This window comes from Lutra lutra, chromosome 8 (assembly GCF_902655055.1).
Source record: "Lutra lutra chromosome 8, mLutLut1.2, whole genome shotgun sequence".
Classification (NCBI taxonomy): Eukaryota; Metazoa; Chordata; class Mammalia; order Carnivora; family Mustelidae; genus Lutra; species Lutra lutra.
In genome coordinates, this window is record NC_062285.1 from 139,302,181 (window position 1) to 139,328,567 (window position 26,387).

Genomic DNA, 26,387 nt, shown 5'->3' on the forward strand with positions numbered 1-26,387 from the left:
GCTCAGGCCTCGCATCTCCCAGGGTTGTCGGGGGGTGGGGGATCCGCTCCCTAAATACCGGTCCAGCTCCCACCACCCGCGCCATTGTGTTCCGTGCTTACCCTCCCCGCCAAGCTGCGAGCAGACTACGAGTGGGGCTGCCTTGTTTCTGGAACCCCAGCCTCCAGCACAAGGCCTGCCACTTAGAAAAGTTTCAAGAAATTCCCGCTTTGTGATTGCTCGGATGAATGAAGGAATGAATGAATCCACTTCCATCTTGTAATTCATTCTTAGCAATCTCTCCAAAACCACATCAAACACCCCGCTCCTGAAATCTCAGTCCTCCCAGCTCCTGATTTGGCTTTGGCGAGCAGGTTCCCTTTCACACCAGCCTCCTCCAGGCTGGAACATTTTGTTCCTTTCATCCTTGATAAGCCAGCCTACGTCCCGGCTCACTTCACACCACACCGATCGGGCACTTCTCGATCTGTTCAGCGCCTGTGTGATGATCAGGGGGCTGCAGGGCAGCCCCCGACAGCGGGTGGGAGGGTGTCCCTTTGGGGCCGAAGCCCACCCAAGCCCATGCGATCCTACAGCTCTGTAGACGCCCCCACAGGGCTCAATGAAGCCACAAGCTAGAAGCTGGCCGGCTCCCCAAACCATCACTTGGAAGAGAATCGTCCAGAAGAGCTGGTAAACGCTGTGGACGCTGGGTGAGTGAGAAACAGAACGTCCGTTTGCTGAGCCACTGAGATGTGGGGCTGAAGTTATTAATTTCCTTCCACAGCACAGACCAGACCCTCTAGACTACTCTAGATGCTCTAGAACAGTGCGCTTCACAGGTGCTTAATCAACGTGGAGTGGACAATGGATGCCATCTTTTCTTCTTGTCGGCATTCTATATTTTACTCTAGTTTTTAATTTGTATTTTCGAAAGGGCAGAATGTTATTTGTCTACCCACTTCCCCCTCTCTATTCTGGGGGGCTTTCCTGTTCTGACAAGCAGACTCCCTGAGCTGGTGGCGTGTGTCACGTGGGTCCTAGCTGCCCACGACTTCCATGTGTCCCCAGGGGGAGAACGCCCCTCCCACTGTTAGGGCGACTGGAGGAGGCTCCTGGTGCGTGACAGCCCCTGGCTGGCCAGCAGCCTCTCGCCAGCTCAGCTCCTCCTGCTCCGCAGGGCAGGGGTGGACGTGGGGTGTGGAGCAGGGCGAGGCAGCTGCCATCACCAGCTGACACGGAGTGGTTGAGAGGCGCAGGCCAGGAGGGTGAAGGGGGGTGAGGACAACTGGCTGAGATCACATCATGCACAGAAAATGGGGGCGAAGGCCTCACCACCAGGTCACCATTTATCGTGTCTGCTGAGAATGTTACGGGTGCTTTGTTGTTGTCTTTTCTTTCCCTTTATGCTTTTCTGGATTTTCTGAGACTTCTAAAATGAGTATGCATTCATATCACAATTAGAAAGGAATTTCTATCTATATGATCTTTTTGCTGCCAGTTTTTATGCTTCTGTATGCCAGGTAGTCTGCCTCTACCATTTGGTCCCCATCGCCCTCCTGAGAGATGACTGAAGCCAGAGAAGGCGAGCCACTGGCCCCCGTCACACAGCTCGGGGTGGCCACAGGACCAGGTGCAGCTCTCATTCAGAGCATGGCCCTCGGCAAGGCCCAGTAGGTCACTGCCGGTTCTCTTCTCAGTTTCTGCGGGAGCATCAGATCTCATATAACCTCCCTTTCCAAGCTGCAAAAGGCCTATTTGCTCTTCCTAAATCTCTCTCGCACCTGTCACTTCCCTCCCACATGGCCAGGAAAGCTCACCATTCCTCATTTGGACCAGTGACAGAGTCCCTAACTCATCTCTGTGCCTCCCCTCCAGCCTCCCGTAGGTCGTCCTCCCCACTACGGCCAGAGTGATCTTTCTAGGACACAGGCCTGTGTGGGTCTTTCCCTATTAAACACCTGGCTCTAGGATAGGGTCCCTACATTGTCCTGCCCTTCGTGATTCGGATCAGCAGACGTACGGCCTGCTCTCCTGCCCACCCGAGCCACCTGCACCCTGGGCACCCAGTTATTGTGCAGTCATGGAATGTGACACCCTCCGTTGCCCATTAGCAGAGACGTTCCTCTGGTGACTCTCAACCCTACGCTCATCCTTCCGCATATCTTCTGAGTGACTCCCCCAGCGGCTCGCAGGGAGCTGTGCCCAGTCAGAAGGCGGGAAGAGGGCCACTCTGGTTATTTTCACGTCCCGCTGTGGCTGTGGCCATAGCTGCTGCTCTGCACATGGCTGAGCTTCCAGCAGATTCTGAGGCCGCACAGGGGTGGAGGCATCTTCCTGACTTCTAAGAAAGACCCTGTTTCTCTTTTGCTCTTCAGTCCTGGGTTGGGAAGCAGTTTCCTGATCTCTGGGTGAGCCCCCCCTCCTCTCACACTGTATGAGCCCACTGGGGCAGCAGCCTCTGGGCTCTGAGTAAGCCCACATTCCCCCTTCAGACTTCTGCCCTCTGACATCTGTATCAGTCACTGTATTCAGCCCTGCTTGGCCAGAGATGGTAGAGTGGTTTCTGCCTAGATCCTGGTATGACCATTCCTGAAGCTTCTCCCGTCTTGAATACCCCTCTCCCTTCTTCCGTGGAGGTAATTCCACATGTGACAGATGCCATCATGGGTTTCCCTGTCATCGTTTGTTTTTTGCTCCAGGACACACATCCACACTGTTTCTCCCAGAATCCCTTGCAGGTGGGAGCAGCCATGTGAAGGAACTCGGGCCAACAGAACGTGGGCAAGGTAATGGCCCCATTTCTAGGCCTGGTCTCTACAAGGCTGACCACATGGTCCTCTGTGCTCTTTCCCTTTCTCTGCTGGCAGACACAGAAGATCCAGGGGATGGTGGGACTCCTGGCCCCTGAACAATTTGAGGGCAGACCCCCTCCCCCAACACTGACACCCACACTAGGTGGAGACATCGTTATCAGGACAAGCCCCTGAGATGTCGGCCCCATTTGTTCCTGCAGCTAGCCTGCCCTGACCAACTCACTGCTCAGACAAATTGAGCAGAGCAGAGTGAGGCTCAGAGACATTAAGTAACTTTGCAGAGGCCACACAGCTCTAAGGACGGAGGCAAGAGCCATGACTGCCCGCCTGGTGGGAGAGTTTTCCCTCTTCACCCCTCACCATCCACGGCGTACAGGCAGCTGAACAAATGCAGATAAAATTCTGACCTGACACAGTTTTCAGCATGGGGCAGACTTTGTACATTTAATAATGTCAAAAAAATGAATAAAGAACCCCGGAACCATTCCAACCTCGCTCCTACTGGTGACAGCTTCCTTCTCCTCCAGGGCCCGCCGTCCTCCCACTTTTATCTCCCATCCCCCTTACCATGGTCCCTCCTCTGGCATTTGTCACAGGTGACACTGTCCCCAGCATCTGGGTTACTGCTTGTGTCCCCCTGATGGGTCCCTATCGGGACCAGTCACCTTTCATCATCCAAAAAGCCTAGAGTGAGAGGTCCATCCATGTGTCTGTGTACCCCAATCTTTTGGTTACTCAGTGGGACCTACTCATTTCATGTACTGAAAGGGAATATGAATAAGGAGCCTAAATTGGCCCTGTGTTGGAGCTGATCTAAAAAAATAAGGATTCTGTAAGAACTTCAAGTTGCTTTTCTAAATTAGACACAAAACAGCCCACCTAATTCTAAACCCAGCCAACGTTTCAGCCTTCCACTTTGAACAGATGAAAAGCTAAAAAATTACATGAACTGCTTGGTGAGTCTGGCCCTGAGAGGGTGTACGATACTGGCATGCCGTTGTGGGGGAAGGCAGGCGGCAGCAAACACATCATGAAGACGGAGGTAATTCAAAGACAGATCCGGAACTTGGAAATGGACCGCATTGTTAGCGCACCTTGAAACTCAGACATCTACGTGGGGAATATTGCAACTGGGGGCCTAATTCAGGAACAGCTACGTCTAAAATTCATTTTGAAAAATGTAACCAATATTAGATATTATGTCCAGTTTAAGACACCCTTGGGAAACTTCTCCAAGTTGCCAAAAGTTTGGTTATTTTCTCTCAACAAATTACTTATCTATAAAACAGTTGTGCGACATTGATTTCCATCTTTAGGCAATGGGGAGAGATGGTTTCTCCCCTTACCACTGCGACTCTGTCTGCTGCGCTAGTTGTATTAGAATAGAGTCTTTGGAGAGCGACTTAGTTTTTTAAAATGATACAAGTTTGGACTTGAACTCTCTGTTCCTTGCAAATGCCAACCTCTCCAGTCTGGTATCCATGATGAATGTTTTACCCCGATTCTCCATGGTCCTGAAGACCAGCCTCTTGGCCAAGGCTGCTTTGTCGAGGGAGCAAGGACACAGGACAGACACAACCCAGTGGAAACTTTCCAGGCCCCGCATCGCACCCCCAAGTGGCATGCCAGGTGGGGGCTCAGTCTGCTGTACCCAGCAACCCGGGGCTGGCAGGATAGAGGGGAGCCAAACCTGCAGATTCCACTTACCGCATCCAGAGCTTTTCAAATTCCCTTGGCGTTAGGGGAATATCAAAACCATAGAGCGCGTTCTTTACGTCCCGCCGCCGAAGAATGCCATTGCCCTCATTATCAGTTTCTATAAAATTCTAGAACATGACAAGACAACATTTAGTAACATATAAAACATGTTCATGGCACTCTAGAGGATTGCCAGTAGTCAATATCTCAAACAATCTAAGACATTTCTCTCCCCATCTACCTGCTTAATTACTTTTTTATCAAAGTTCCAGATACCCTGGCCATTCCTGTGAAGGAGGTAACACAGCAAAATACACACCAGTATCACATACTGGAAGGGGCTTGTTTCCGGGTAATGAGTGGTCTCAGGTGTGTGGTCGGGATTCTTCTCCTGACCAATGACTTGGGTTCAAAACTACTAGAAAGAAGGGTCAAGCAGTGCCTGAGAAATGAGACTGTAGCCCTCCGGCCCTAAGGGGGGATAAGACTCGGGAGACCCCAGCTGTTATAGCTTTTTTAATGTCATCGAGGGGAGCAAAATGTATCTGGGTATTGTTTGGCCATTTAAGAGAGCTACAGACTAGAGGTGATGTGTGGAACTTGGCACTGACTTAAATTGCTTGCACGTAATAGCTCATCTGACACTCCTCGTGACAATGCTGTAGAGTCAGGGTTAGGATTAGGGTTAGGGTTTCAGAAAATAATACTTACAATAGCGTCAAAACCAGAAAGTCCTAAGAACAAATCTTACCAATGATTGCAAGACTGCCACACAGGAAAGTCTAAAACTTTACTGAATGATATTAAAAATACCAAAATAAATGGAGATATACTATGAGCACAAACTGGGAGGCTCGAAATTATAAAGACATCGTTTCTTTCCCAACGAATTTCCCAGTAGGTTTTGTACCTTTGTGCAACTTGACAAACGGATTCATAAACTCTTCAAGAACAAGGAGGAGGCACTTGCCTGCCAGCTGATTAAAACGTATCACTGAGTTATGGTGACTGTAGGGACATGGTGTTGGTGCCCAGACAGACAGAATGACCAGTGGAAGAGAGTGATGACCCAGAGACACCAACGGGCCTTGATGCAGGACGGTGGTGATGCCATAGGTCAGGGAGGGAAAAGATGGGCTTTACAGGGGCTAGGCAGCTGGGTCTCCCTATGGAAGAGTGGAAGCAAAGCTGTGCCTCCCCACATACAGGAGACAGGTGGTGTGGATTTCAAGACCAGGATGTGAACAGCTGCCCTGGAAAGCTGCTAGAAGGACCTTGGAAAGCTGCTGGAAGGACCTTGGAAAGCTGCTGGAAGGACATTTTCACAACTTTGGGTGGGACACAGTTTCTTGGACGAGACCTACAGGGACATGTTAATGCACCTCACTACCTCAAAAAGAAGAGCTTATATTTGCTGAAAGATACTGTATGAGAAAGGTGGAAACACAAAACACACACCGGGAGAAGACATTTGCATTACGTATCACTTATTCCAGACCAGGAGCCGAACTGTCGTACGAGTTCCTGTTGACCAATGAGAAATAACCAGACAACCCAGTGTGAAGACTTACAAGCAGGCACTTGACAGAGAAAGGAAATCAGACTCAGGAATAGAGGAGAAGATGTTCATTCTCATTAGTGACCCCACTAGTAACCCACACGTGCTACTCAGCACTGCAGTGAAATACTGTCACACATCCAGTGTGGAGGAGAAAAGAAAGTCTGACAGTACCAAATGCCATCACAGGAGAGCGGAGTAGCTGGGACCGAAGTCAATGGCCCACAGAGCCGAAGCTAGTCACCGTCTGGCCCTTGACACAGAGTGGGCTGCGCCATCTCAGACGTGGACAGTGTTCTCTGCCTCATCCGGATGGTGGTTACGTGGTGGGACACAGCTTGGGATATATGTTACCTTCAACGTACCTAAACTGCATGTACATTACTATTATGTGTATTACAATATACATACGCTACGTGTGTTCGTGCATATCAGACACACAAATACACACATGCTATATATAATCTGTATTCTAGTCCACTGTAAATGTAGTGTGTTTTCTAGTCCACTGTAGAGTCACAACTTAAAAACAAGCTTGAAAATGAGCCACTGCAATCGTCATTCACACCATTCCTTAGCACCCTTCTTGGCGCTTATACCTCTGTCTCTTGGGGACAGAAACCATGTCCTTTGTTGGTCACTGTGTCTTTAATATCCTGCAACTGTGCATCCTTACCTCATAATAATGTTTGCTGAAGAACTCAGTGAACCTGTTTTCCAAAACCACTTCCATGGGAAGGAGCCTGTGAGGCCGCCCAGGATGGGACCGTGGCTGTGCGCATCCTTGGCCCAGCCTGGCTGAGCGGCTCACCAGGGCCCACGGCTCCCTTCCGCTGCAGGGGTGCGCCAGGGCCAGGGACCCCCTGCCTCACCCCAGGCAGCTGTTGTGAAGGCCGCTAGTCTTAGCTACGCACCACCGAACTTTCTGCAGGTTCAGGATTCAGAACGAGTGCCTTCAGAGCTTTATTCAAAATAAAGCAAGAGGGGCAGAGCCATCCGATAGGCTACCGTTGGGACACGCAGAGCCAGTCGGTCCTGCGGGGTCCAGGCGAGGTGTGGGGATGGTCAGGACACCTGACTCCCAACACAGCAGCCCCCCACACCCCTCTGGAGCCGCTCTGATTGCTCTTCCTCTGCCACCTGCCGAGTCGTCCTCCCTCCCCACACTTCCGCCAGGCCCAGTTCTAGAAGAGACAGACCTGAGGCTGCTGGTTTAGCAGCAGAGCACTCTGGGGTCCCCATGCCTCCTCTGAACGCACTGGGGGTGCCGTAGGGTGTCAAGGGTAAAGATGACCTTGAGAACACACAGGATTCAAGATGTGGAGAGGCCAGTGCAGAGGACCTGCTCGCGGCCGTGGACACAGAGACGGGGTGGGGAGGGTGGGGGTTGGGGGGTCACCAGCCCAGGCCAGGACAGGCCCAGGCAGGGAGCAGAGGAGGCCCCACAGAGCCATCCTAGAGCTGGTGGGGGAAGCATTTCAGGAAGGATAGATGCCAGAAGACGGAAACAAAGACCTCTGCGGCCCTCTGGTCACACCCCAGCACCCCCAGAGCACCGCCTGCTTTGTTAATTAGCTGCCTGTGCTCCTTGACTGCCACCTGCCCTGGCCAGTGATCAGACCCATGGAAGCAGACAGACCTTTGTTACCACCAAACCCATGCTGCTTAATCAAAGTGGGCAGGGTGCCGAGAGAGAGAGAGCAGTGGAGGGTGGAGGGCATGTGATGAGGGAGGGAGAAAGAAGGGACAGAGGTAGCGGGGAGGAGAAGAGAGGCTGGCCGAGAGAAGCCGACGAGAAGGCGTGGAGAATGGTGTCATACAGGGTTCTCTGCCCTCTCCCAGCTGGCATGCCTGTGTGGCCCGCAGCTCACAGCGCAGAGCTGGTCCTTCATTCCCAGAGGAAGGCTCTAGAAGGCCAGGCCTGCCCAGTGGGCGTGCGAGGACTCGTTCCCCGTGATTTGCACCCTGGGCTGCTGCACAGTCAACTCTGAGCACAGAGGACTGGGGAAAGGCAGCCCAGGGGCGGCCCAGGACTTACAGGACAGGACATCACGTTGTGCACAGACCTTGCGAGAGACAAACATAGAACAAAAAGGACCAAATGAAGCAAATTGGAGGCATTCTTCACAACGTGAAGATACCTCCATTGTGTGGTTTTAAAGATGGTCCCCAACATGAAGCTATTGTGTCCTTGCTACGTTATGAAAGGAGGACCCCACACTCCAGACTTGGGATGACCCCAGTCCTGCATGCTCGGTTCTACTGTCCTGGGGGTGCAGCTGCCGTTAAATCATAGATCGACACCACATCAGTGTACGTGACTGCCTGTCAAGGGCGCTCACCTTCAATATGTGCTTCTTGTAATTGTGGAAGGTAGGAAGAAATACCACTTAAAGATGCATATTTTGAACTGTGTCATTTCTTTTTAATTTTTAATTCATATCAAACCTGAGATAAAGCTAGGAATTTCCGTCCATGTAACTTGAATAATTAGTCATTTTCCTAAACACCAGTTGACCTTGAATGTGAGGATTTGTTTTAGAAAGTATTTTAAGAAGAGCAGAAATCACTGATTGGGTATACAAAGACTGGATCGAAACAGCTTGACCATCCGGATGATCTGGGAACACTGAAATACATTTCCTTTCCTTTTAAGGAAATAATCATTTTCTTACCTTAGATAAGTCTGACCATCTGGTTTTTGCTTTGGTAACAAGATACTGATGAGCCTGTTCACAAGCTAGTTCTGAATCTGCGACCTTCTGTTTTGGTCTTAAAAGAAAAAAAAATAAATAACTGTGTTTAAATTTAATGGACTCATTAATCTCCCAAGGGGTTCCCCATCCCTGTTCGTTTCAAAGACACCGCTGAAGTCTGTGATTTCACATCTGGTCTAACTTAATTCTTAAAATACAGTCTCATTTCCCCAGCTGTATGTTAGGGAAGTCTTCTTAAATTTTATAAGTCCTTGTTTATTTTCAGATAAATGCTGTTCAACTTTTTGTGCAGCTCACAAAACAAACAGGGCTCATTTATTCTCTGAAGGGGAAAAAAAACCTCACAACAGAATAGTAAGTATCTTCAGAAGAAAACAGCTAAAGACTTTTATTTCTGAACTCACACACTGAGATGACGGGCACGCAAACTTCAGGAACAGGGGGCGGGTTCGCTTATTACTCTGTCCCAGCTGCTGTGCACAGGTTGGGTTTAGGGCACATAAAATGATCGAAATTCTGTTTATTTCCTTACAGAATGATGGACACAGAAGACACTGTAATAAACACCCGGTGCTTACCGCTGGGGCTAGGCCATGGTGAGGGGCGGTGGGGGCTGTGGCTGGAGAAATTTGAGATGCCTTGAATTCTTCCACTAAGGGAGGGGTGTATGGAAAGCTATAAAATCTTTTCCGACTTATTGCTCTGTAATTGTTTTGCTCCTAGAGACACCTGTCACTCCATTTCTGGGCACCCGAGCTTTCTGCACCCACATCTGCCCTTGAAATACTCCCCCTGCAGATACAAGAGCACCAGAGACATTCCGCCAGCTAGATGGGCCGTGAAGACATCACCCCAACAGTTTCCTGAAGTGGGTTCCCATCTGAGACCGCACTTGGAACCCGCACTTATGCACGGGCCTGTCGGCTGATGAGCACATCTTGCCTGAGAGTGGGTAAGAGGGACACGTGACTGAGGCATCCAGCCCCTCAAAGAAATTTCTCCTTAAGGGACCCAAGAAAACCAGTGCGGGGGACAGACTGCAAAGAAGCTCCATGTAGACCCTTTAAACAAGTATTATTTCTGGTTCCGCAAAAGAACCGACTCTAAGAAATAAGGTCTAAAGTCAACTGCCATGCAAATGCAGGCATTTGTGTGCTCCAAATGACGGAAGTCAAAGGTTTATGTAATCCCCAAAGAAGGGCAGCTTTGAACATGACCGTCTGTGTGTGACACTCAGGTCAGCAGTGCTGTGAGGGTTTCTGGGGTAATGATGGCCACCGTGAGCTCAGGGACTGGTGGGGGCTGAGCACTGCCAGTCAGGTGACCCACAGGATCTTGAGATTTCCCGGCAATGCCGGCATTACCATCCCACTTTGCAAAAGAGGAAGCTGTGGTTTAGAGAGGTTAAATAATTTGCCAAAATGTGTCACTATTAATGATCTCTCCCCCTCTGGTTGCCTTCAACATGTTGCTCTTTAAGTGACACCATGGTGGGGGTTGGGGGACACCTACCCTGGGGCCAGGCAAATGTGTGCCTTCAGTCAGTGTGATTTTCCCTCCCTCCCTGGCTCCCTCCACCCTTGACCACTCCTCTCCTTCCATCGCAAAGTTTATTTTCTCTTCTGAAAGGTCATCCCTTCTCATGTCCCCAACCGCCCCCTGATGCCATTTACCCACATGTCTGTACTGCTAGTGCTATAACGTCACCTGCTTTTCTGTTCCATCTCTCTCCAACTGCCTACCGGACTTCACAGAATCATGGAATTTCAAGGGTAGAAAGGGATCCAAAGGTCAACCAGTAGTTCACCACTAAAGGTTTTAGAAGGTTGGGTGGGATTATGTTGCATATTCACAATTATTGCTTAAAAGGGCTGTAGGTCCAGATGATGAGTATTCCCCTGCCTTCACCTTTAGACTCCTTCTAAATCCAACCTGCACCCAGAGATCTCACCTAAACTCCCCCCAAAGGATGCAGATTCTATGTCTGCAAAGTCAATGTACCCACACTGATCTCACTATCTAAACACATATCCAAACAGCCCCCACCAATCTGATTTCTCTTCTAGGCCATTAGTCTTGATTATTTTCTTAGGGACCCATGCTCAAACCAGGGACTCCTACAATTTTCCCATCCATTTCTCCCCTGTCCCATTTTACATACCAGTTTCTTTTAGAGACATCAGAAGGTTTTTCTATGGCCTTTTCCAAAGCTACTGGTTTCCACTCCTATTACCTGGTTCTTTAGATCCTGATAGTCAGGAAGATACAGTCTTCCTATTAGCCAGTCCGCCAGACACAAATATATATGAACTCCTACTATGTGCTGCTCTAGGTCCTACAAACACACTGACCAACAATGTGGACAGAGCCAACATCCTCAAGGAGCTTATGCTGCAATGGTGGGAACTTATAACACACATGGGAAAATGAATGAATCAGATAACTTCAGACACTGAAGATGGGTGAGAGGGGAATCTTCAGCTAGGAAGGCCAGGGAGCAGCTCTTTGAGGCATGAGTGATGAAGAGGCAGCTGTGTGATCTCAGGGACTAGTACTCCAGGCAGGTCAGGAGTCCTGAGATGTGCCTCTGGTCCCAGTTAAAAAGGAATAAGCACACTCCCATCCTCTCTCCCCCCACTGATTACAACTCAAAACTCTAGAGGGAAGACAAAAAGTAACCCTGAGGACACTAAAAGTAAATAATAGGAGGCTGATGGAGAGGGAAATCAAAAGTTGAAGAATGACTGATAGACTGTGAGTTTCATGTGTTCTTTACTGCCCGTATTCCCAGCTTAGGCTTAAGGGCACTCCTGATTCTGGAACTGTGTAGCAAGCATGGACCAAAAAAGCTCCAAAAGAAAGCCTGTTCTTCTGACCAAAGAACTCGGAAGGAGGGTCCTGAAGTACAAAGAGTATGGTGGGAGAATGCCTCTTGTCTCTTTTCACCCTCCCAGTCCTGATGCCAGGACTCCCAGTTACAAAACTGTACTTTTGTGACAGGGACAGCAGCAGTAGTAGGCAAGTAGGTCCCTAAGACTGCAACTCTTCTCTTTTACCAGAGGACACGCTCTGTGTTCCAAGAATGTGGAAGGTATCCACATTATTGTTTTTCTTTCACTGTGTTGCCCTGGGGTTGGACCCAGTCATAGGAAGTATATAACAGTATAGATAGGCTAAAACCTAGTTTCCAGTCAGAAGACCAAAAACCAAGGGCCTTTCTTGGGGCTGGAGATTATGGGGAGAAATAGAGAGGAGAGATCTGGAAAAGGGGCTGCCCAAATCTGTGCAGGAAGTCCCAGGTTCACCTCTGCTGTGCATGTATGTGAAACTAGCCCAAAGCAGCACAGCAGAAACCTTGAGAACTTGACCGCTATGTAGTGAAGACTTGCTGCCATGGCCTTGAAACTAACCTCACAGGGAAACCACAGAAAGCAGGTCAGGACTTGCAGTCTGAACCTAACTGGATTGATTTTCTGCTTAAAAAATAAATATAAAACAAATCAATATACTACTGAGGATTTTAACAGGGCCAGAGCATCATAATATAATATTAAAAGTGTCCATGATAAGATCCAAAATCACTTGGTATACAAAGAACCAGGAAAATCCCAACAATTTTCAAGGTAAAAGACAACAGAAACCCAACTCCAAGATGGCCCAGATGTTGAAATTATCATATTTTAAAGCAGCTACAATAACCATGAAGTTAGAGTAAATGTCCTTGAAGTAAGTGGAAAGACGGATGTTCTGAGCCAAGAAATAGAAGCTTGAAAAAAAGGGCTAGGGAAAGACAAGAATCAAACGGAAATTTTAGAACTGAAAATACAACTGAAATAAAGTTTTCACTGGATTCACTCAATGACAGAATGCAGATGACAGAGGAGTGAGTCAGTGAACTTCAAGACAGATGAATAGAATTAATCCAATCTGATCCACAGAAAAAAAGGGAGAATAATATAGCCCCAGGGACATATAGGGACTTGTGATACAAAATCACAAAGTCTGACATTCATGTCATTCGAATATAAGAAGAGGAGGAGGGAGAGATTGGTACCAAAAAATTTTAAAACATGAGGAAATAATAGCTGGAAACTTTCTAAACTTGATGAAAAAAATAAATTTAAAGATTCAAGAAGTTTGGTAAGCCCCCCAAAAGATAACAAAGTCATGCTCAAACACATCATACTAAAACTACTCAAAACCAAAGATAAAGCAAAAGAAGTCTTAAATGCAACTTGAGGAAAATCGCAAGTGCCACCATGGGGGCAAGACCACCTGAATGACAAAGACTTCTCACCACAGACCATGAAAACAATGGAATCACATTCACAAAGTGCTGTGAAAACAACCGTGTTAACCCAGAATTCTATACCCAGCCAAAATACCTGTTAGGACTAAAGAAGTGAGAGACATCTTCTCAGTGAAAGAAAACTAAGACAATTTGTCTCCGGTAGACATGCTCTAAAACACCTGCTGAAGGAAGATCTTCAGAGGAAGGAAAATGACAGCAGAGAGAAATTTAGAAGTTCGGAAATAAGGGAAGAGAAGCAGAAATGTTAAGTATAAATACACTATTTTTCTCAGATATCAAAGTGCATGAAGCATAAATGGATAGAATGGGAAGGAGGCATAGACAAATGCATACTGTTTTTGGAGACTTTAACACTTTTCTCTTAGTAACGGATAGAACAAACAGAAAATAAGCCCACAGAAGACCGGAACACTATTAAGCAACCTGATCTCACTGGCCCACTCTACCTAACAAGAGCCAAATTCACATTCTCATCAAGGATCCATGGAATATTCACCAACACAGACCATCTCTAGGGCTGTAAAATGAAGCTGAACAAATGTCAAACAATTAAAATCACACAAAGCATGTCTTCTGACCATGACAGAATTAAACTAGGAATCAATCACAGAAAGATAATTGGAAACTATGCAAATATTTTGAAGTTGATAAAAACACACTTTTAAATAATTGTGGATCAAAAGAACATCTCTAGAGAAATTGGATAATATTTTTAACTGAATGAAAATTAAAACCATAACATATCCAGGTCTGTGGAATGTAGCCAACTCAGTGCCTCTAAGGAAATTGACAGCATTTAGGGTTTTTCTTAGAAGAGAAAGAACCCAACTAAAAAAATCTGAGTTTCCAAACTTAAGAAAATAAAAAAGAAGAGCAAACGATTCTTAAAGCAGGAATCCTAAGGAGGAGAAATCAATGAAATTTAAACAGAAAAACAATAGAGTACAATCAATGAAACAAAGTGGTTCTTTGAAAATATCGACAAAATGATAAATCTTTAGCTAAACAGATCAAGAAAAAAGGAGAGAAGACACCAACTACCAATATCAGAAATTAAAGAAGAGATATCACTAGGGCCCCCACAGACATTAAAATAATAAAAAGGAGGGATACTATGAACAACTTTATTCCCACAAATTTAACAGCTTAGGTGAAATGGACCAATATCTGAAAAAACACAAACTACAAAAACTCATTCAAGAAGGAAGAGAAACTGTGGATGATCTAACTATTAAATTAATTAGATTCATAGTGTGAGTATTTCCAACAAAGGAAGCTCCAGGACCTGATCACTTCTTTGGTGAATTATATCAAATATTTAAGGCAAAAATAACAATTCTATACAATCCAGAAAATGGAAGAGAACTGGCATTCACGACTTTCATCATTTCTTAGAGATCCTTCAAAGAACAACAAAAAAAGTGTTTATTTTCTTGATGAGATAAGACTCATCTTATCTTGCAATACCACATGGGTCTTTGACCCTCTCATATATATTACAGGGTCTTAGTGATCTTGATTTCAATTTTACTGATCAATTTCATTATCCTAAAAAGTGGTCAATCATTACTCATTGTTTCCAACTATACTAAGAAAAGAGACTAAGAGAATAAGAAAACAAAAAATGAGGGAATTGCCTAGCCGATAACATGATATTGAAATGAATCACTCCCCAGTCTCCTGATCGTACTGCCCAAAGTACACCAGCATCTTTCAAGAAAGTATAAAAGGAGACAGCACACTATCTTCATAGTTTTCTGTTAGTTTTCTTGAACACAGTGAGAAATTCAGAATGCTTATTTCATGCTCAAATGGCAGAAGGAAGAAAATTGAGATAAGAAGATGTTTCCCAATGATCAGACAAGCTAGAAGAGGAATGCACACAGGTTCACACTCCAGATTCCAGTGAGGATAGTGAAACTGATCATATAAGCCAGATCTCTTGACAAGTGAATGATAAATTTCTAAGAACAAAAGGGAAATTTGGTATTTTAAGTTCAGCTAGCCATTCAACAGGAAGGATCTGATCATACAATATTTGTGATAAGAAGCTGGAGCATTTAATTTTGCAAAAAGGACATGTGATGGTGTTGTTTCATTGTCTACGGTGTACAGTCACCAAAATGTACTGATGTGGGTTGTCAGGAGATACATGGACAGGCAGGTGTGTCTTAAACAAGGGAAGAGACTGGAAGGGAAGAAATGATATGAAAGTGAAACAAGTCATTGGACCGATCACTCTAATTGGTATTTATACATCTAAAAATGAAAATATTTGCAGTTATGGAAGAAACAAGATGGTCTTACTCTCTTCAATAAATTTACTACCTTCAAAGTTTTCAAAAGTATTGTGTTTTGATAATGCCGGTGGAAAGTGAGGGCCCAGAAGGCAGAGGAGCCCCAGCAAGAGGTTGGGATGGCTTCCAGAAAGGGATGGCACTGAGGTTTGGCTGGGGGAGGAGAGAGAGGCTGGTGTGGTGGTTGGGTGAAAGAGGGTGAGGTGTCTAGGCAGAGAAAGGGGCCCCTCCAAACAGGAACCCTGGGTTCACATTTCAGCCCACCACCCATCACCTGGGTCCTTTATCTGGAAAGTCAAGTAGTCGTGCCCTCCCCCTGCCCCAGGGTACTAAAGGCTATGTCTTCATGAAGCATGGGCATGGGGTCTGCCCATGGGAGGGTCTGGTTTTCTAAAGCAGTGCCTTAGTTGGGGTCTCTGTGCTGTCTCCACCAGACCCTTGGAGGCCACACTGGGTCTCCCTGGGCTGTAGGCTCTCCTCCTTTACATCCATCCTCTATTCCGGGGCTGCTGAAGGATCTTTCTGCTGTGCGATGTGATCCCCTCCCTCCACAGCACAAAATCCTCTCCTGTCTGCTGGAAAAGGATGAACTCCTTGGCCTGGTTCTCTGGTCCCTTCTCAGCTGGCCCGTCTGCCTCTCCAGGACTCCCCCCTGACCCCCCACCCGGTTCCCATGCATGCCACTTCCACACCCGAATCCTTTCCCCATTTCCCAAATGTGCTTGACATTCCCACCTCAGATTTTGTAAATGCTATTCTCTGGCCTTGAACCACCATCTGGTAGCCTGCACCTGACAAACTCCTACTCTCACCTCAAGATCCCACTCAGACATCCACTTTTCCTGTGTGCCTCAAGCAGGCTTAGCTGCTCCCACCTCTGTGGCACTCCAGACATCCTCACGTTTCAGCGTAGCTTTTTATTTTTGTCCCTGTCCCCTATACAGCTGTGATCTCCTTCAAAAGGAGCCTTATTCATCTCTGTATCACCTTGGCCTGGGGCAACGTCTAGCACATCGCAGACCCTCAGTAAATGTTTGTTGAATGAAGGCACACATACACATAAGAAGGCTGAGTCATTTGAATGGGAAGATGGTGCTTTGTGGTTGAAATTTTCTAGGTTCGTTCTGCATACATTCTCCAGAAAATTCTTTGGGAAGGATATTTTTGTATTGTTTTAATGTTAAGCAATCAAGTCTCATATTAAAACTCCTCAGAACTTGAGCAATTGGAAGCAGGTGTCCAATTCACATGCTATGTGATCATTTCGCTTAGAAAGAGACTACAGTTGTTTTCTCTCTGGCTGGCTTTTCTTAAAGTGCAGGCAAAATAAAACCAACGAATTCGAGAGAAAAATTAAAGAGCGATATCAGAGGGCCTCTGCAGCCTAGCCAAGTATCATGCAATCTGGCCCAGCAATGGGGGCTCCTGAGGGCCCCCCGCTGCAGGGAGCTCCCTTGCCTGGTGGAAGGAGGGGCCACCGGTACCTCAAGGGCAGAACAGCTAGTGAATGTTAGAACCATGCAGAAAACATGTCCCTGCATTGTCATAGTGGATGGTAACGCTTGCAGAAATAGTAGTAGTATTCTTCTAAAAATTGGTCAAGGAGTAGCTGAATGGCTTCTTCATTCAAGCCCATTGGCATTCAACAGATCTCAATGGTTTTGGCATTGCTGTTACAACTTAAGGGGGCATCCGCTGTCACTGGGGGAGATGGAGGACACAAATGGAGTTCCTGCCGCGCTGACATGCAGACTCCCCTCCTCGCTGGGAGGGAGGTTGTCATGGAGTGGACAGGGGCCTGGGGAGGAGCATCGCCTGGGAAAGGACTGGAAGGGTCTTTGCATCTTACAAACAGTTTGCACGGCTGACCCCAGATTTATGAAAAGAAGAATATATACAGTCAATCCTTGAACAGTGAGAGGGTTAAGAGTGCTAACCCCCACACAGTCGAAAATCCCCATGTAAGTTTTTTTTTTTAATTTTTTTTAAATTTTTTTTTTAAAGATTTTATTTATTTATTTGACAGAGAGAGATCACAAGTAGACGGAGAGGTAGGCAGAGAGAGAGAGAGAGAGGGAAGCAGGCTTCTCGCTGAGCAGAGAGCCCGATGTGGGACTCGATCCCAGGACCTTGAGATCATGACCTGAGCCGAAGGCAGTGACTTAACCCACTGAGCCACCCAGGCGCCCCTCCCCATGTAAGTTTTAACTCCTGCCCCAAATTACCTACCCATAGCTTAGTGTTGACTAGAGGCCTTACTGAGAATACAGTCAATTAGCCCCTATTGTGTTTGTTACATGTGTAATGTACTCTATTCTTACAATAAAGCCAGGGAAGAGAAAATGTTAAGAAAATCATAAGGAAGATAGGGGGCGCCTGGGTGGCTTAGTCGGTTAAGCATCTGCCTTCGGCTCAGGTCATGATCCCAGAGTCCTGGGATGGAAAATCATAAGGAAGAGAAAGCAAAGTTATAGTACCTTACTGTATTTATAAAAAAAAAAAAATCCATACTTTAAGTTTAACCTACAGAGTTGAAGCATCCTGTGCTGTTCAAGGGTCAGCTGTGTATGTATACGCTTACATTCATAAGAGAAGCCTGAAATGATACGCGGGTTCCATCAATTGCCATAAGGGGTTCTGTGGTGCCAGTTCACATGGATTGCATGGGCTGCCATGTTCATGCCTGGCCAAGTGTTCTCTTGACAAGTATTAGTGGGCAGCCTCCCATGTGGCCCAGCACAGCTCAGACAAAGGGCAGGGTGCCCAGAGGTCTCAGAAGGCTGAGCCCATACATCCGATCCCCCACTTTATAAAAGAAAAAACGTAAGTGCATGTCTCTATTTGTGTGCCTCGAAAGAAGACTGGCCTGATTCCCAGTGAAATGCCAACACGAGGCTCATGGGCAGCTAGATGAGGTCATACTGTCTCATCGGCGCCTATAATTTCTAGCTTTTTTACATTGAATGCATTTTCCTTTTGTGATTTTTCTGGAACCACCAAAAAAAAAAAAAAAGACAAAATAATTGCTTCCAGGGGGCAAGTCTGCTCCCCACCTGCCGTGGGCCCAGCGGGAGCATGGGACAGGGCACGGGCAAAGGCACTGAGGCCCTCTTACCTAATGAGTCTCTGAGGCGCATCATCCATCCTGAATGGTCTCTTCTCACACAGATTTCGAAATTCCCGATAATTTAGAGTGACGCTGAGTCTCAAGCCAAGAAGGCCCAGGAAACGCTCAAACTCTTCGTCTTTAAGATTGAACAGTAAGTGCAGTAGCAATCTGTGAAGATCATGCGTGTTGATGATGCCGTCCCTGTCACTGTCTATTTTAAAGAAGGCAGAGTAGGGGTCCTAAAAACAAAATGCACATGTCAAAGCACTTCCTTCTGAACCCCGATGACAGCACTTACAACCCCACACAGACGGACTCTTTTCCAAAATGAGGAAGGGGCGGCGTTCCCACTCCTGCTTTTGGGAGATCTCACTCCTCCAGGAAAATCCTTGCCATGATACTTCTTTCCCAGGAAATGATACACCATGTTCTCTGGTGGCCTTTTTTTTTTTTTTTTTTTAGATTTTTTTTTTTTTTTTTTGACAGACAGATCACAAGTAGGCAGAGAGGCAGGCAGAGAGAGAGGAGGAGGAGGCAGGCTCCCTGCTGAGCAGAGAGCCCAATGTGAGGCTCGATCCCAGGACCCTGGGATCATGACCTGAGCCGAAGGCAGAGGCTTTAACCACTGAGCCACCCAGGCGCCCCTCCGGTGGCCTCTTTTAATGCAAAGAATCTAGGGAAAGGGACAAGAAAGGCTTATCCTTCTCTTCCCCTATCTCTGTGTTTATGGTACTGCTCCTTCCAGCACTGGAAGTAAGAGGATGCTGGAGCTTTCAGGGACACAGACACATCTAGATATCAATGATTCTACAGAAGTTTCATGATGTTTGGTGACTTCTGTCTATAGGAGAACAAGTGCAGTACTGGGGGGCTCCCCGGAGGCCATCCAGAGGCCATGGCCTGATTCTTGAGGACCGTGCCGAGGCACCAGTCCTGTCTGAGCTTTGCATGCCTGCTGTCCCCCCAGGATGTTGCACAGGTGCACCTGCTGGGTCAGTGGGACTGCGGGAGGGCATGGCCGTCCCTGTCCTGCAGATGAGGAGGAGCCTGGGAGCGAACATGGGATTTAGAGGCTGTGTGGCACTACTTGGAGGCAGGCTGTTCAATTTCAAATCCCAGCTCTGCCACTTCATTTTGGGGTCACCTTAGGTGAGAGCTTTGACCTGGCCACGTTTCCTTTTTCTAATCTGTAAAATGGGGATCGTGAAAGTCCCTACTCCCCAGGCGGTGGGGCGGGTTGAACAGGCTAATGTATGCCAACTGCCTGGCATGTTTTCCAAGGGCCAAGCATGCTGTCTCTTATTGGTACTGCTGCCTGGCACCCGGGCTCTGAACTGGCTCTGTCTCGGCTGATGGCCGTGCCTCCCGCGTATGCACTTCTGCGTCTCAGGCTTGGAAAGTCAACGCGATGGCCCCAGCACCCGCGGTCTCCACCAGTACCTGACGCAGCCCCCACCCGTGGGTCCACCTGGTGACTCCCGGGGCGCAGCTGTGCTCATACCTGCACGTCCCGGGAGTTGCCTTATTTATCGCAAAGCGAGACCCACTAGGACTCAAGCGTCCAGTCCAGATGTTTGGGATTTTACGGAGAGGTCTGTCTGCACTCCTGCATTTACTCAGCCCCTCCTGCGTGCCGTCACTGTGCTGAGTGGGCTGGGGACCAACTTCCAATGCTGCCCCTGCCTCGCAGGGCACCACCATCCGGCAGGCAGGCACCTGTGTCACCACCGCCGGGGACTTGCTCGGGGTGCGGGCCGCCTCCTTGCTGCAGATTCCTGTGACACTGTCGGCGCCAGCCCCCCCCCCCTTCAAGCTCACATCTGCAGGGGCGTTGGGGCATCCCCGCTTGTACGTCAAACCAAACAAGCCCCAAGTCAGGTCCCTGACCCCCAAGCCCCTGCCCTCAACTTGCTCCTCCTCGGCTTTCCCACCTCTGCAGCTGACGGCGCTTTCTTCCAGCCGTTCAGACCACAAACCTCGGCGTTATCCCTGCCCATCCTTTCCTCATACGGGCCACAGCCAGCTTCTCCCCGTTCCACCGCCTCTCCCCGGATTCCACAGGAAGCTCACAAGGGGCTGGAAGCCACCCCCACCCCCCCAACTGTTGCCACCACTGGCTCGCACAGTGGCAGGGGTGATCCCACCACAGCTCAGACCGGCACCAGGTGCACCTCTGTTCACCCCGCTGGCTCTCCGCCGCTCGCAGGGTCCAGTCCTAAGTCCTCCACCACAGCCCCTAAACCCGGCGACCCCTCTGCCCTCATTTCCTTTCCCTCACTGTCCTGAATGTGCCAAGCCTGCCTTGGGCATCTCAGGGAATCCCCCACGGTACCTGCACCCTTCAGCACGTCTGCTCCAACGTCCCCTGTCAGGGAGCATTTCCTGACCCCTGCTCTGGACAATAGCACCCCGATTGGTCCCTGACACCCATCCTGCCCTTTTTCTTCATAGAACATGTCACCACCTGACACACTCGAGATTTGTTTGTTCACTGTCTGCTCCCTTTCTGGAAGGAAGACGTGTGATGAGGGCTCTGATCCGTTCCCTGTATCTCCAGCTCAGAGCGGGGTTTCATCAGTACGCACGGAATGAAGCTGGTGGGTCTGGAGATGGCGAGTGTTTCCTGAGCACCTATTATGTGACAAGCATTCTGCTGGGCAGACACACACTGTAACTACCGCACGGTCCCTGACATCAGAGTTCACACACAGTCCAGTGGGGGCAGAAAGGCCTTCAAGCCCATGACAGCAAGTCAAGGGTGGAAGGTGCTGAAAGTCAGGCGGGAGAGCCATGCTCACTGCCGGCCTGAAGATTGCTAATTTTATTGGAGTCGCACAGATATCATCTTTACTAGACATGAGGCTTTCGCTGAGCTTCTCCCCACATTAGACTGCTGGTTTCTCCATCTGTAAAATGGGGATGCTGATGCCTACCTGATAAGGTAGAGTAAGGACTTAAACACATGAGGCCGCGTAGGCAGTCCTTCCAGTTCACTGTGGATGATTCAGGAACAGCTCAGCCCTAAATGTCTCAGAGGATTACAAGACCACACACACTTGGGCTAGGAGGGGAATGGACAGCAGCTGATCTCCCCACAGATCTGAAGGCGAGGGGAAGGACGGAGCACATAAGAAAGATCAGAGCTTGGCTGGCAGTTACCTGATCAGAGGGGGTTGGACTGGCAGTCCGGGCAAAGGAACAGAATGTGCAAAGACATGAAGGTGAGGAAGAAGCCTGCTGGTGGGCAGGGAGGAGGGGGTCAAGGTGCAGCTAGAGAGGCGGCCCCAGCCAGTGCAGAGCCAGGGGGCCCGCAGGCCAGTCAGGCAGGACCGGGGCTGGTCCTAAGGGGACCAGCAAAGGGGATGCTCTGATCAGGACCACGTGCTGAGGCCAGCCTATAAGGTCTCATGTCGAGGACAGACCATGAAGTGGTCCCATTTGTGTGTGTGTATATGGGGGGTGGTAAATCCTGATTGTTTTAAAATATACATCTGAACCCATGGACACATGCCTGACCCTGCAGAGACGTTGTCCTGGCGGTGAGCCCCCAGCTGAGGGAGCCCGCAGGGGCCACAGAGAATCCGTGGTCAGGTTATGTCCCGGGTCACCCAGGGGTTCTCCAGGCCTGCTTTCCTCACCACTGTCAGGGGGAGAAGATATCCTTTATTTGGTCACAATGAATTATTTCCTCAGCTCTTCATGGTTTTTGGCCTGAGCTCTGGATACGTGACTAACTCGCCTGTGACCCCAGCTGAGCACTGAGATGGCCTCATTTGGCACAAAATCACTGTCCAACAGCAGCAGCGGTTGTAACAGTATTCTAAACTGATACAAGTTGGGTTTTTCATTATTGATGAGGAGAGATGTTTGAGAATTTCTCATGAATAGGAACTCAATAAAATAAGTAAAGTGACTGTCCCTTCCCATTCAAAAATCAAAGCACACACTTTGCCTCGTTCACGCCCACCTGTGAGGACAACAAGCAAACTGGCAGTGACCCCAGATGTCACCCGCCTCCTGGTACAGACCACGCACACTCTGGCAATTAGAGGTTCACTTCTTTGTCTCACCACTAGATTATAAACTCTTGGACTAAAGATCACCAGGAAATATGAGACATGTGTGCACTGTCACCAAGCTTCATGGAGACCAAAGGTAGGAAAACAGTGGTGCTGGCACAGAGCCTGGCTTTCCCCACTGAGTCCCCCCACTGGGGAAGGTGTGCAGGGGCGACAGGTGGAGGGAGAGGCTAGAAAAAGGAGTCTGGCTTGCAAGAGAGTGGGTGAGTTGGCGCCCCAAGTAAGGACAGCAGAGGGGTGCTTGCCTGGGACCACTCTGGGCCACTCCAGCCCTCTGCTGACAGGCACAGAGGGAACATTGGCTCCCAGGGTCTCTCTGCCCCCCTTCTGCCCTCTCACCCTCAACCAGGACTTCCTTCTTTAGAAACCAGGCTCTCGACCCTCTACCTGACCCTGGCCTCCTCCTGCTCCCTGGGGCTGGGCATTCGCTCAGACTGAATTCTGAGGACCCAGGCCTTCTCTGCATATGCTCATGGGGACCGCAGCTTTTCAAACCAAGAATTAGGATGCAGGGTCTGACGGCTGGACAGAACATTCAAAGTCAGAACCATCCTGCAAATCCAAGCCAGACAAGTCCTCATAAATACATTTATTTTTAAATGGGAGCTTGGTAACCAAAATGCATCTCCGATGGCAGTCAGTGCGGGGAGGAGGCTCCAGAAGCACAGAACTCTGCGGGCATGAGCTCCAGCCCCAGCGTGCTCCCTACCCTCCTCTTCTGGACTCGCCACCTTCTCGCCTACGTGCTCCTGTGCACCGTCGGACCTCCACCCCGTAGCGAATATGTCAGCTTATTAAATTGATCTTCCCCCTTTCATTGCTCTCTTTTCCTTTGCGCCACAGACGCAGTTAGCTTGTTCTAAGCCCGTCTCTGTGTCTAAATGGCTGCTATCTACTTCCCCCATCTTACCCATTCCAGTTCCCACATGCAACCCATCCTACCAACCTGTAAGCTTTTCCCTGAAGCCCATGACCTGTCTGCCACCTCCCTTGAGCAAGCTCCCTCTTCTCGTGTTTGCTCCTTCCTTTTTCTGGCCAGCACACGCTGGGAGTTCAGTATTTGGTTCAGGGCCCACCTCCTCCAGGAAGTCCTCCTAAGTGTGGTCTTTTCCCTGTGCCCCCATGGCAGGCTACCATTCCCTCTACAACAGGCGATCCCATGGGTCGCAACTCCCTGTTCACCGTCTGTGTCTTAGACTGGATGGAGCTCCTACCTTTTAGTAGACACTCCGGCCTATCCTAAATGCGTCCCGCTCATCTGGTGAGCGAATGGGTGGCATGAAGAGGCCGGATGAATGGGTCCTGCATTCCCTGTAACTCGGGTTGCCCAGACTGTCCCCACCCCCATCCTCTCCTTACTTCTCCAAGGCCTTTGAGAGGCAGAAGGCAGAGCCAGCAAAGCAGCAGCCCAGAAGGACCTCAGGGAGGGGGAAGGGAGAGCAGAGCGAAGTCTGAGTACCCCACCCCGGCAAGGAGAGAAGGGGAGAGCCTGAGTCTGTGGAGAGCAGCGCTGTGTCCCGTGATGAGCAGGACATGACGGGCTCCCAGAGTCACAGCCCGCACAGCTGAATGGCTGGGAGCACAGGGGACAGTGTCCAGATAAGCTAAATGGTAGACAGGTCATAATTTACCCGGAAGGCTTCCTTCAGTCTCTGGGGGAACTGCTTCAGGCATTCTTCAGCGGTTATAAAGTCACTGTCTAAATTATTCTTTGAAAGAACTGGAGGTTGCAGTGGGGCTGATTCTGGCCCATTCATTTTAGCATCTGAAACAATGACATAAACCAGAAGACTTCCGTTAGTGGCGTGCCTACCTCTCTTTCTGTTGTGACCCTGGATCTCTACCTGCCCCAAATCCAGCCAGAATACCCGATGGGAATAAGGCTCTGGGAAGTGAACTTTGCATTGACTTGGTTATGATCTGGTTTCTTTCCCTTCAGTTTCTTGGACATTGTCCCATCACTGCCAGAAGGACTCATTCTCAGGACGGAGCCACACTCTCGGCCAGCACGTGGCAGCAACTCCATGCCCGTTCTTCCAGCTGGGCAGGACCACATCTTACTCATCTCTCCATCCCCAGAGGCAGTGAATGAACACTCTTGCCTGGTTTTGGTTCCTAGACTCATGCCCTAAACCTAGTGATGTGGAAGTCAATCAACCTTTGATAATCCTCCAGGTGTTTCCTGACTGCTCATCTGCTGGGCCCTGTACGAGGGGCCTTCAAATATTTGCTGGTCCTTTCAACAACCTGAAGAGGTGGCTTCTCTTCTTGTGCCTCATTTACATGCAAGGAAATCCATTATTTTGCCCATTTTACATATGAGGAGATGGAGGCTGGGGTGGGGGGGGGTTCCTCCCAACTTCCCCAAGGTCACAGAGTTTATGGACAGCAACACTGAACTCTGGCCCACCAGATTACAGAGCCCGGCAGGCTAATTACTGAGTTAGGCCCTCTCCCCCCCCCCCAAACAGAGGAAGAAACCATAATTTCTACTTAAAAAACAACCCACTTCCATCAGGTTGGGATAACATGAGTGTGGCCTTGTCTCAAGCCGGGCTATACACCTAGGCTTGGTTTAGATGTGGTTCTCTGCACGTGTTGACACCAACCTCTCCCCACTGCTCAGCTCTGCAGGATGGATGGTGGGCAGAGCATCTGGAGTTGGTGGGCGTCCTACGGTCCAGTCTTGAACTTGGCTTCTACCTCACCTCCACCTGGGCTTGGAGTGGCCTCTCTCAGGTTCACTATTCATGGCAGATAACACCTTCCCCTGCTGCTTAACTCCCCTCTGCCGTGCGCACCCCAACCCCTGACCTGGGGCCAGCCTGGGGCCTAGGTCTCTTACCCCCACCCCGTCAGCATCTGGCTGGGTAGGGAGATAGGCAGTGCTGGGGGACTGCTTGGAGACGGGGGGGGGGGGGGCAGGACAGGGCAGGGAGGAAGCCAAGAGCAGCTGATGGCTATTGAGTCACATTTCCATTCTGCAATGCCCCCGCTGCCCCGGGATGTGGGGCGAGTGACTGACTCACCCTGGGGGCCCACTTTCCTCAAGTGAAAGATGAACTCACCTGCACACCAGAAGCACTGAAATAAATGAGTTCCTTTTCCTCCTTTTTGTTCTCCTTCAAAAATGTCAAAACATACACCCCAAGGGTCAACATTCTAAAATCCCATGGCTTCTCGAATTGCCTTTTTCCTCCCAAGTGGGACCTTCCCTCCCCTAAAACAGGCCCATCAATGCTAGTCTGCCATGGTCAGAAGGGACCCTGGCATTTTCCCTGTGAGGAGTCCCAGCTTGCCAGTGTCTCTAGGGGAGACCCATCACCCCGCGCAGTCATCTCCCAGACTCCCAGCCCCTATCTGGCCTGCAGTGTATTGCAGCAAACAAAAGAGATTCCGTCATGTATTTGTGTGATTTTTGTAGCTTTCCTAGAGGGTTTATTTGTCCTTCTTAAACTTCATGAAGAGTGGAGACCAGGGGGAGGATAACACGGCAGAGAGGTGGGAGGCTGGCTGGTGGTCATCTCTCTGCTGAGTGTTGGGGCGGGGGAAGAAGAACAAGAGCAGGGGGCAAACAGGAGGGCCTCCCTCACCGGGGCCTGGCTGTGAATTTCCTGGCAACGGCTTTGGGGCAGGGGAAGGGGAGGGCCAGCAGCGTGGTGATTGTGGTGTGTCCCTGAATCTCTTAGGATCTCTGCATCCTTCCCTGCAGAAAAGGGGAAGGACACTGGCCTGGGTGGTGCATGAGTACCACTAACCACAGACAAGCAGGATCTCTTCTCAGGAGGGAAAATATAAAAGGACAGGAAGCGTGATGGAAGG

The 26,387-nt window shown here is 49.1% G+C and overlaps 1 protein-coding gene across 8 annotated transcripts in view; it reads right to left on the reverse strand.

Moving 5' to 3' along the window:
* EFCAB6 (EF-hand calcium binding domain 6) overlaps nucleotides 1-26,387 on the reverse strand; it is a 221,050-nt gene that overhangs the window by 54,222 nt on the left and 140,441 nt on the right. For all 8 annotated transcript variants that reach the window (XM_047742933.1, XM_047742934.1, XM_047742931.1 and 5 more), the window contains 4 exons: nucleotides 24,197-24,330; nucleotides 18,493-18,725; nucleotides 8,727-8,823; nucleotides 4,503-4,621 (listed from right to left, as the gene is read on the reverse strand). In XM_047742933.1, coding sequence (XP_047598889.1) covers nucleotides 4,503-4,621; nucleotides 8,727-8,823; nucleotides 18,493-18,725; nucleotides 24,197-24,330 — 583 coding nt within the window. The remainder of the gene's footprint in view (nucleotides 1-4,502; nucleotides 4,622-8,726; nucleotides 8,824-18,492; nucleotides 18,726-24,196; nucleotides 24,331-26,387) is intronic.